At 36.0% G+C, this 12,929-nt stretch overlaps 1 protein-coding gene across 1 annotated transcript in view; it reads left to right on the top strand.

Annotated features, from left to right (window-relative positions):
• LOC145992022 (uncharacterized) overlaps positions 1–10,527 on the top strand; it is a 101,307-nt gene extending 90,780 nt beyond the window's left edge. Inside the window, exon 4 of the mRNA XM_083128040.1 lies at positions 10,054–10,527. Within this exon, the coding sequence (XP_082984166.1) occupies positions 10,054–10,447 (394 nt within the window). The 3' untranslated portion in view covers positions 10,448–10,527. The remainder of the gene's footprint in view (positions 1–10,053) is intronic.
• The last annotated feature ends 2,402 nt before the right edge of the window (positions 10,528–12,929 follow it).

Below are 12,929 nucleotides of genomic sequence, written 5' to 3'. Positions count from 1 at the left end.
AAGACTTCAAATTTAACCATCACTTGCTGATACTTTTTCCTGAGTTTTAGTATCTTGTGAGATATACAAAGTCTGAATATACTCTGAATCAGGGGCGGCCGCTCATAAGGACGATACGGACGCCGCACTGCCATGTGTAACCACAAGTGAACAAACATTACATTAACATTTATATATTAGCTTTTACATTGTCTGAATTGCAATTTTTCCACTGCTTATAGATCGTTGGTTAGTCGGTTCAGTATTCATTCTTCCGCGACAATTGCGAAGTTTGCATGCCACCTTGCGGGGGAATACGGAACTTCGAGAGAAATGTGGCGGGGCGCCGTCCTCCCACTTTACAAGACGTAGAGCATTCTCAGGCGCGGCCACGAGGGGTAACAGGCGAGGGAACTGGGAAAAGAACACGCGCGGGATCTGTGGCTGGGAGGACGGAGGGTTTGTCGTCCGAAACCCACCCCCTAGGCGAAACTGGCCCTCTCTCCGGACAACGGTAAACAATGAAGAGTTGCCAGAAGCAATGAAGTTAACATAAGAAAGAAAATTACCAACCGTTGAAAAAGAAATCATTCTGTATTCCATAATCTTATTCACTTATGACATAAGAGTAGAGCAATAAATTACGCAATTTCCAATGAGGATAGAAAATATCGGTAACTGAAAAATTACAGACTCTTGCTTATTTTTGTTATTTACCGTCGGTTTCTGCTACTTTTCGGTAATCACGACAATGAGGATGAGTGATGATATAATGAAATTGATGGAGGGGCACTCACAAAGAACACGCATACCCATGCCGGGATTCGAACCCAGTAGCCCTGGCTTTGTAATGCGGTATGCTAGCCACGGAAGTCGGCTATAGATTCCTTTTACTCCTAAAATTATCGCATATGTACATTGTATTTTTTCTGAATTTAGTGGAAACTACATTTGGATTAAAATCATGTGGAGTACATCATGTAGATTTAATTACATGTTTTGATCAGCACGTTTGAAAAAAATCATCCTGATATTGTGACAAAGTTGTCCAATTTCTTTTCAAGGCGGATGTTAAATAAATTAGAAACTCGTCAATTAAACTCACCAAAAGCCGCTACAGAAACCTTTGAACTACAAATTTCCGAAAATTTGGCAAAATTGTGTGGCAACCCCGAAGCAATAAAACGACCTAATGGGAAGACGATAGTTTTGACACTTGTTGTTTCTTCGTTTTCCATGGAAAAGTGAAGCTTTTTCGGTAGTTGTGTGCTGTAATTGTGCATTTGTCGCGATGAACAATGTGGAGAAATTGTTGGTGCGAAGTTTCTCTACCAGAAGTCTGAGAAGTCTGGATGAAAAAATAAACATAAAAAACCTAGGCCGAATTTGAATCTATAACACGTGTCCAAGAGGAGAAATAGTGAGTTCACTCGCAAATTTCGCGTTGAAGGACAGAAGGATGAATTTCAGTTACAAACATGTCTGAAGATTTCTGGTAAGTTACTATAGAGTTTCTGGTAGCGCAGATATCACCTTTCCAGTGAGATATTTATTTTGGTGTCCTATTTCACATATCAATTAGTCATGTTGGACAGGAAACTTTTTCTGTGTAACTTTTTGCTAGAAACTTTCACGATCAATGCACGTAAATATTCGTCATTGTGCTTATCAAGTTATGTAAAAATTAATATCCCTTCTTCTGAATTTTCCCCTCTTTTAATTTAAAAAATGCTATGACTAAATCTATTAGAATTATATTTCTTCTTCCATCTTCTTCGCATAACTGTTAAATAATTATTAATTTATTATAATATGTGCAAACGTGCAAAACATGATATTCGGTAAACACGAACATATTAATTTCTTATCACGTTGGCTGTTCATCATTTAAACTTACATTACTAGTAGAATAAATTTGTGAGCTATCGCCCCTCCACTTTGGTTCACCACGAGCCGCCACTGCTCTGAATTATGTAAAATGCAATTTTATTAATATTGCATTGTACAACAAAATGGCTTCTTATTAACTGTCAGCTATATTAATATTCTGTTATCCATATTATATGAATTAAATGATTATATATATATATATATATACATATAGTGGGATAGATAGATCTATTGGTACCAGTCGATACAGGCACATCAATAAATAGTCTGTAACTTAGTGTAAAATTCCGTCAGTTATTAGTATTTGTATCGATGAAAAGGAATAATTCATACACTTTGGTTTTGTAAAGTAAGTGTCTAAATATGTAATTTATTTTACAAAGCAAAAAACATAGCAGTCACACGGTTACCTACAATAATTAAAGAGTTGAATGAAACATTTGCAATTCTGGATCAGTTATCAGTATGAGCAAAAATTTCATATCATTCCATCCCTAATTTATATTATGGACATTTTTAAACCAAACGTTAATTCTTAGAAATAAATGTCTTTACCTGCTATGGTGTTGGCTGTGACCCAGAGTCACAGAACTAACTCCTTTATAAACTAAAATTACAATTATACCCTATTAAGATGCATTTTTGAGCATTCATCTAAGTTATGACAAACCATTAAAAGTATGCCTTAAAAGTGTATACAATTGATAGCAGAGCATCAGAAGTAACACTGGAAAATGTTTACATTGCAATGACATACAATATTCTGAACTTTGCATTCTAAATAATGTTCTATACATTTTCTCATTCTTTAAAATATGATCTTATTTGAATGATGATTATCGTCCATGCTACACATGTATTGACCCATTTGAAACACATACATCATGTTTACAAGAAAAAGTATTTCTATATTCTCCCATATATTCAATACAATGTATAAACTGAATCATCAGAGCAATGAAATATGCTTGACGTGTGAAAACTAACACCACAACTGGGTGCCTAGGTGTCTCATGCCATTGCACTCCATTTATTTGCCAGACAACAAATGATATCGTCAAAATATTGGCCCAACTCTGTCGACTTGAATTGCTCAAACGCAGTGACGACTCTCATTGAAAATTGTTAATGGGTCTGCTGCCAAAATTAATTTTCATTGAAATTGCAAGTAAAGCATGACATACAGTAATAAATAGAAAGTCTCCATTCTTAAATAGCTGGAGCCATCCCATTGCAGTGGATTTGCATATGACTCCAGGACCTTCACTGTTACAAAGTTTCACGGCTGCTGCTCTTTCACTCAAACTTTGTTTCCAATATTGCCTATAAATTACCTTAAATCATAATTTGTTCATCATGCCGTTCTCAAATTCCTTAAAAACTCAAAATATTAGAAGATGAAAAAAAAGGTGTGGTAAACTAAACTATGAACTTGTAGCTGTGTAACATAACATGAAATTCATGTACACTTCTTACATTGACACGGGATTGCTCTAAGTGTCCAAGAACTTATGAACTACCATGGTATATGAAGTTATGACTAATACTGATAAATTAACTTTTTTAATTAATGATTGCAACCAGGTGACTGCAATCAGTTTTGACTTTAAAAAATAAACTATGTATTTACTTTACATTTACTTTATAGAACCACAACATTTGAAATTATATTCATAGAATTAATACCAAAAGATTAAAATATCTTTACAGGCCCATAACTATAATTGATCTATCCTGGGGGGGGGGGGGCCTCACGTGTTATCAGGGAGTTTTCAAAACTTTAACAATATTAAAGGAAGGTAAGTTATGTGTGTCTGGGGGCCCATTAAGAAAATATAAAATTCGGAAATATCATACAAATATACCACAGTTTTTTTTCTATATCGTCTAAAACATTTCTTGAAGTGTTAATTGACTGCTACATCATCCCTTACCACACACTCCATACTATTGTTGATGATACAGATATTTATATCACACAAGAAAAAAATGCACAATATTGGATAATAGTGTCTGCAGTATAGTGTCTGCCCTCATTCCAGAAACTTTGGAACTGTTGACGTTTACCGCTACTTGGACTTCTGCTCATAAACAAGATGAACGAATGTAATATCTGCTGTTCAAATTCTGTGAATTTATCCTTCACCAAGTTGTGAGGAAAATAATATCTGCTGTTTACATTTTCACTCTTCACTGCAAACAAATTATTCAAAATAGTTTTACCTAATATCAAGGAGCTGATGGCTGTCCCAGGGGATGGGGGCTCAGCCCCCATGGCCCCTACCTGGCTATTAGCCTGGATCTTTATCGATGCATTGGATCAGTAAAAATAATAGTAATTTTACCGATATACTAATATGCCTTTATTGACTGATACCAATAAAGTACCAATTAACCTGTTCCACATATAATATAAATATGTTAATTATTAGTACTGTAGCATACTAAAAGTGCAATATAATGCAGTGGAACCCCAATTTTACATTCTCAAATTTTGCATATTACACAAAAAAAAAGTATGTTGTAAAATTGTTGTGCACATTATAAGCTCTTTAGTTACAAACCCATGCAATTGTAGAATCAAGGTACCATTGCATTTACAATTTTATTGTTTTAATCATTTTACATTTTTAAACATTTTTAACATTTATTTTTCTAAACATTTTTACTTGTAATTATTTCAATGTCAGTATCATTATCAGCAGAAATCAGTAAGAATATCAACATTTGTATAAACTGATATTGGCATAAGTATTATTACATGTCAACAATTATTGTAATACATTTTTTCTAACTTATGATGTTGGCATTCATGTACCTAACATTCTCGTTCCTGAATAAAATTCATTTACTGTTTATGGATTGTTTTTTTAATTATATTTTAACACCTTGCAGTTGCATTTATTATCCAGGGCAGGGCCATGTTTCGGCATAAGTCCAGTAGGCCCGGGTATAAAGGTGCATAAATATGGAGTAACATAATTACCCTATGTTAATGCAGTGTGGGTGCTTCCTTGCACTTATTTTAATTTGGCTTCTTTGAGATAAGTGTGCTATGAGGGTCACTATTTATATTTTGAGCCTAACAATGAAGAAACAGGAATTTGGCATTGAAAACTGCTTTATTGTTTTTCGAAGTATTCTCCTTTATGGTCAATACACTTTTGCATTCGTTCGAACCATTTGTCAAAGCAGTTTTTCCAATCTTCTTGAGATACCTCCATAATATGGTTTTTGAACGCATCAACGGCATCTTCCGCCAACGAAAATCGTTGTCCACGCAATTTATTCTTGACATTCAGGAACAAGAAGAAGTCATTGAGTGCCAAATCAGGACTGCACGGTGGATGACCCATCAATTCGATTTTTTGACTGTTCATAAAGTCGGTTGTTAGACGAGATGTGTGACAGCTGGCATTGTCTTGATGAAGAATGATCCAACGGCGTTTGTTTGTTTTCCGTATTTGACCGAAGACCTCTGGTAAACAAATTGTTGTGTACCATTTAGAGTTGACCGTTCTACGTTCCTCTAAAGGCACAGTTGCCACATGACCAGTTTTCCCGAAAAAACAGGCGACCATTTGTTTTGATGTGCTTCGAGCGCGAACAACTTTTGTTGGATTGGGTTCATCTTGAAACACTCATGCAGTCGACTGATGTTTACGTTCCGGCTCATATGCATATATCCATGATTCGTCACCTGTTACAATCTTATATACGTCTTTTGAAGTACCACGATCGTATTTATTGAGCATTTGTTTGCACCAATTGACGTGAGCGTCTTTTTGAGTTTTTGTCAAATTGTGTGGGATCCAACGAGAACATATCTTTCTCACAGCTAAATGATCATGTAATATTTTATATATGCTGGTGGAACTAATGCCTATGGTTGCCTCAATCTCACAGTATGTCACATGACGATCTTGCAGTATTAGGTTTTGCACAGCATCAATGTTTTTTTTAACAACAACTGATTTTGGACGACCTTCGCGAATCTCGTCGGTGAGCAAATGGCGGCCACGATTAAATTCGTTATATCAGCGTTTCACAGTGGCAAAGGATGGGGCTTCATCGCCAAACGTGGAAGTAAGTTGATCGATGCACTCTTGTCTTGATAATCCACGTCGAAAATCGTAAAAAATCATCGCACGAAAATGTTCACGAGTTAATTCCATTTTATTGTTGTCGCGCAATCTTCAAGGCAACATAAACAACACAAATGAAGCTATTGACAAAACATTTGAAGTACGTTATGGTCAATAATGCCAGACGATTGCGTGCAAACGTCAAATCGCGCCTAACTTCAATCAGTGTTGCCAAGGCTCAAAATATAAATAGTGGCCCTCGTATGCTCCATATCTGACCAATTTAAAGTAAAGAGAAGCTACAAGCTTTAAACTAGCATGTGACTTATGAGGAAACAACACCTATGATAAATTATTGTGGTAATAAAGCAGGTGTACAGGGTGAGCCAAACGCCCCTTACCCCCTATTTTGTTTCTCATATTGATGTATAATATGATGATATAGTATAATAACAGGATATACATTTGATCAGATGAGGCTACAGACAACTTATTCCAGAGTATCTGTACATACGCCATCATTTTCATAACATAATTATTCGCCTCCAAGTATGATGAGATATTCTCCTCGGCATTGCTGGAGTGATCGAAGCAAGTGCATTGCAAGTGGCTCCTTTAATTTCATCAGTTGTCTCGTAACATCTGCTAGCTACCTTCTGTTTGATGTAACCCCATTATAACACAATGACAGATCCGGACTTTGGGGTGGCAACTCCAGAGGTCCTGGCAAATGTCCAGAACCTCTTCCAATCCATTTTTTTCTAAACACATCATACAGATATTATATTATGGCAATAGCACAATGTGCTGGTGCACCATCCTGCTGGAACCAGACTCAACGGAGAAGTCCTCGATCTAGCAGTTGAGGAATAAACCAGTCACATGACATACTGAGAGAGATAATTTGGTTCATGGCACCTTCAAAGATATATGGACCAAACAGGGATGTGGCAGACCTTGCAGCCCACATCATAACATGGGGGTGGTCCTTTCCAGTTCTTCATGGAAGTGGGTTTTATATATAGAGATACATTCCAAAATAAAGTAATGAAACACTTTTTGAGTTACCTTCCCATATTCTGTAAGAAGCCCCAAACAGCTCTTGTACAAGCCAGCCAAAAGCAATGGGGTAAATTCAGTAACTACCAAAATGCACTTCTCTAGTGTAATTTCTCTCAAAAATTTCAGTCAAAGGCCTGCTAAGCAGTTCATGTGGTTACCACACTGATTCACATTACAGTAAACCATAATTTGATAAAACAGGTGTTCCTAAGTAAGAAGAAGTACTTAGAAATATGAGGTTTGTTGCAACTGGGGCCATAGGTTTCATATTTTCACTAAAAAAATTATGTTAATAAAGTAGGGATGGGACCGATTAATCGGTACTCTATTGGTATCGGCCGATATAGGCATATCGGTGTATCGGTTTATCGATAAAATTATCGATTATTTTACCAATCCGATATATCGATGATTATCTGATAATTTAGTGCAAAATTCTGACATTTTGTTGTAATTTTTATGGATAATATCCATGCACTACTTTCTAAGAAAAGTAAATGTCTAAATATGCAAATTTATCTTGTACTGCAGTCACCTTGAAACACACACTTATTAAAGAGGTCAGTGAACCTTTCACGTTCTTCAAGGACAATTTCTAATTTTATATCGGATCGGTAGAATATCGGTTATCGGTATCGGTAAATTTTATATCGGTACTTTATCGGTATCAGCCAAAATTTCATATCGACCCATCCCTATAATAAAGTAAGTCAAAACATTACAGAATGGTGAATTTTTATTTTGAATACCTTGAAAAGTTAGGTAATTTGTAAAAACCTTATTAGTGGGAACTCTGAATGACATATTTTATTTGATGACTCTGATTGCTACCATTTTTTTATTGCTGTAGAATGACTCTGTTTACATTTTTAATCAAATGTAAAAAAGGTCACTCCTTACAACTTAGTTGGCAAGTACATCTAGTAATATATTTTGGAGAAGGGTCCTTGCAGACTAAGTAGGTATATTGCCCATAGTAGTAGCAATAAATTATTATTATTATTAGATTAACACCCTGTGTGGCAGCAACAGGTGCCCACACACCCCAGAAATGCTTGTGCCTGGGCTGTGATGGTATAACAATTACATCATGGATGCGGAAATACCACATGCCAGTACAAGCGATACCCATCCAGCTTCTTTCCATGCAGAATTCACAGCATATAAACACGTTTTGAAGGCATCAGCAGTAAAGAGAAAGTGAAAAGTACTAAAAATGCTATTAAATACACAATATATCACTAAAGTATAGTGCTAAAACTATGCATATTAAACGAAGTAGACCAATATGTTGGGCCACAATATAAAGCATAGGCATTAAGGAGTAAGATTATCAGTGGCGTAGCATGGGCATTTCGGGTGGGAACGCCAAGTCCGAAGGAAGGGTCGGCCCTTTTTTGCTAAATAATTTACTTATGGAATTTGTCGCCACAGGTATTGTTTATTTGCCTGAAGTCAGCTGGGTTTTCAATAAAACATCATCTATGCATTCTTTTAGCTAGAAAATTAGATGCCTCACTATGGCACAAATGTTTTGAACTCTGGTGTTTTATACTTTTTGGTATGACGCAAGTCATTAGAAAACCTACCTCAATCACAAGCACCTCTGAACAACAGTAGACATAATTGTTGTGGGTGATCCAACTACTGATTGATTTGGTTTATTTTACTTCGCTTTTCTACCACTTTTGGCTAATCGCGAATATGAATATGAGTGATATTTATGAAGTTGAGGAAGGGACACTCACAAAGAACACCCGTGCTAACACTGGGATTCGAACCAGGGACCTCTGTCGTCTTGGCGCGCTGCGAAAAACACTCTTGACACGGAGGTGGGTGGATGATCCAACTATCGTACACTCTATTGACGTAACAGTGCCGATTAGTAATTCAGACCACTGTTTATTACAACTTGGAATGGTGATAAACATTTTAAAATAATTTTGTCCACAGACCATTCGATGTTAAGAGTTTTCAAATTAATGCTAAACATTTCCATTGACACAATATTAAGCAGTTAGATACTAACGAAAAAATAATAATAATAAAAAAAGAATGCTGAATTTCTACCACAAGGACTTCACCAACTTATTTGACAAAAACGATGTTGATCTTTTAGTTTTTAATACACATCGCTGTTCGTGCGATAAATTATACAATGGTCATTAAGAAATGGTATATTTGAGTTTGGTAAAGTTACGTCAGTCAATATTGCGTATTGTAGCATCACATAGGACGAATGGCACGAACGCGAAGAACCGGGTAGGAATTCTACCGCTGTTGTCTGCTTCAGAAGGCAGGAAGGGTCACATGAACCAATCACGTAGCCCTCTGCTCCATACGCTGGCATACGAGAGAGCATTTGCGCACGTGCTGAGATCCAAGCTTTCCCTCCAGAAAGGCAGCATGGAATATAGAGTTCTTTACGCCGAACCTGCCCGGCGTCCAGGCAGGAAAGGCATTGAAAAAAATGCTGGAACGAGTGTTGTTAGTGGAGCGTTGCAAGCGGATCGCGAAAAATAGCTATTATAATGCCATGAAGGTCAAACACATATGAAATTAGTCAACATTTACTTTATATTTACAGCATTTACGTATTTTTGAAATTTTAAATCAGGGAACGCCGGGTGTATGTTCATACTATAATGCTACGCCACTGAAGATTATAGTCATATTGAACCGCTTTCAGTCGAACTGTTACATTTTTGTTTTTACTTATTATTATATGAATAGTTAAAAGATAGTACACAATACAACATATGTTCATATCTCTAGTTTTATTTCTACATAGAACCACTGACTTTTGTATTATAAAACATCTGTTCTAAAATAATTTTTGTCAAGATATATAGAAAAATTCAAGATTTATAACAAAAAAGTTGCTAGTAATAGCTGAGGAAAAGCAAATTCGCTGATTATGCATAATTCATCCTAATCTTATATATCTTATCTTCATGTGATTCCTAATTTAATTTTACATTATAAGAATAGAGATAAAGATTTGTAGTGAAGTTCTTATTAATATTTTATTTTCCAGGTTCAACGTTGCTTCGCCAATGGTTCCATATAGATACAATTACGCAAGATTGCCAAATCAAGAGTTAAAATGTGTTAGGTGTGGGAAACGTTTTGACACTCTCTCTCAACTGCAGAGACATTATAGAGTACATTCCGGAGAGAGGCCATACGTCTGCCACGTGTGCCAGAAGAGTTTCACTCAGAAGGGTAATTTGAGTCACCACCTGAAGATTCACTCAGGGGAGAAACCTTTTGCTTGCTCGACATGTGGGAAAAAATTCATCCAGAAAATTTCTCTCAAGGATCACGAGATGTCTAACCATGGAATGAAACCATTCACTTGCAAATTATGCGGCAGGGGATATCTCCGGAAGTGTATGTTGAGAACTCATTTGTTTACACACCAGCGCTAGGATAATCTGAATTTTCTGCATGCTTCGATATAGCACACAAGGACACATTTTCTTGAGGAAAATATATACATAAGCACTACAAATACAGTAATATTGTTCACAAACGTAAATTGCTTTTGATTAATGAATTTTTTGACCTCCTAAACTGATTGCATGTAATGAACACTGCACATAAAAACAAACTAGTTCTGCAGTGATGGTTGGTATGGCTCATGGGAATGTTTATTTATTATTCTTGTTTGATGTATTACTAAATACTAGGAATGAGATACATTAATCAGTATCTATTGAAGGATGGTAACAAACCTCAAAAAGTGGGAAAAGTAAAGAAATTTCATAGGTAAAAAAAAAAAGTAGGGAAATGTCAGGGATTTACAAATTTTCTATGTTGAACTCATGGGCGGAGTTTGAGCTTTTGCTTTTGGAGGGGGGGGGCAGACCCTGGGAAAAGCATATGATGTACCTGAGGGTTATTGAATATCCCCTAGTTTATAAGGGGTTTGGAGGCCTTCCCCCGGAAATTAAAAAAACAACAACTTAAAAACACTGAGTTTTAGGCCTTGTAGATTTGAAAATGTTACATTTCCTCGCTTAAGTAAACAAATATTAATTAGTATATTGGTTGTCAGCTTTAAAAGAAGCAAACCAGTACGATTATTGCATTTTGCATTTCATTTTTTTTTATTAATACAATACTCGTATTACTTTAAAAAAGTTACGGTACAATAGTAAGCTTCAGAAATTTTAGAAAAATTTAATTGAAAAGTTCTTTTGATGCCTCAGCAGTAACTGTTGACTCAACACAAAGTCATTTTACATTTTTCTTTCTTCAAACTGTACATATCAATCAAATCGTCTAAGACCTGCTATTGTGGTGCAATTATCGCACATGCCATCATACCAAACGTCAAGATTTGCTGTATGACTTAATAACAAAAATGTAGTAACTGAACTTAATCATGTGTTATTTCTTTAGTCTTCTTTCTTTAGGCTCCTCCAGAACTCTGCCTATGGTTGAACTGTTGATGTGATGCAATGAATCTGCCACCCCTTTGCTTTTAAAGAGGGGGAGTTATAAAGTGCTGTATGGGAACAGGAAATCTTGTTGCAAAGTCTCAGTATCAACTTTTAGGGGGCCTATGAATCTGGCAAGAAACAGGTTGCGAAATCTCAGGAGAAAAATTATTATGCCTCCCCCAGGAGACTCTTGTTTGATGTATTACTAAATACTAGGAATGAGATACATTAATCAGTATCTATTGATTACTGGACACACTTCTCGTAACCCAAGCCCAAAGCCTTAGACTGCAAAGCTACAGTGTGTGATGCATGAAACCAATGCTGTTTGTCAAAGTAAACTTAAGTATGGCCAATCTCTATCCATTATAATTTGTGTGATACTAAAACAATGTCTTCAGCCAAAGGTCCGTGAATCTTCAGGTGTTCCTGTCCTTTGGTAGGGTGGGTGTAACATCCAACAGCTCCCCCTATCATGTATCCATCTCTTCATTGCTATGGGAAAATAATTTTATATCTTGTGAATTAACAATTGTAATGCTCACATTACTAATGAAAAGGAATAATGATTAACAGACTATTAGCCAATTGAATAAAAAATACATATATATATATATATATATATATATATATATATATATATATATATATATATATATATATATATATATATATAGATATAGATATAGATATATATATATACCCAAACAAAACCTTTAGAAAGCTTAGTATATGCATCGGGAAAGGGGAGGGGCTTGAGCTCTGTCGACTCCATTCCCCTGGAAATCGTTCATCTCAAGTTACCAAATATCAGAGTGCTTGTTTTTATTGTTAATAATGAAAATAAAGTTCAGTTAGTTATTAATTGAACAGAATAACAAAGGAAAAGAAATATTATATTGAAAAAATGGAGTGTGAAATACATACCGTACCAATTTAAACCAAAGAATAAATGGTTTCAAAATTTAACACTTAGAGTGCTAATCATGTATATATATTGAGTTCCCGAACTTCTTTAGTGTGCGGATCACGTATATATACGGAATTGAATTCAAAATGTATTTCAATGGCCATTTGCCGTACATTTATGGAGTTAGCATTCCTGAGTAATGTTTGGACATCATACTTCCTCATACTGCCACTAGATGGTGGACAAATGCTCATAACAGTTCTGTTCGTGTTGTTGTCTGATAGCGATATGCTTGCTCCCCTTTTCTACGGTGCCAGCGATTAGGGGGGGCGAGAGGGGGGGCAGTTGCCCCCCCTTTCGCCACTTTTGCTCCCGCACTATGCTAAATCTTATCTACAAAGGGAAATATACTGTCTTTGCCCCCCTACTTTTGGCACCTTGACCCCCCAGTTTTGGGACCCAATCGCCACCACTGCATGTCATAAATCTTGTCAACGTTTTATTTTTAGTACATTTCATATCATTTATGATGAAACGTCCAAGGTAGCCATGTGG

Source organism: Lepisma saccharinum, chromosome 9 (genome assembly GCF_977018435.1).
Source record: "Lepisma saccharinum chromosome 9, izLepSacc3.1, whole genome shotgun sequence".
NCBI classification, from domain to species: Eukaryota; Metazoa; Arthropoda; class Insecta; order Zygentoma; family Lepismatidae; genus Lepisma; species Lepisma saccharinum.
The sequence above is the reverse complement of the archived record's forward strand: the minus strand, read 5'-3'. Positions and strand labels throughout refer to the sequence as shown.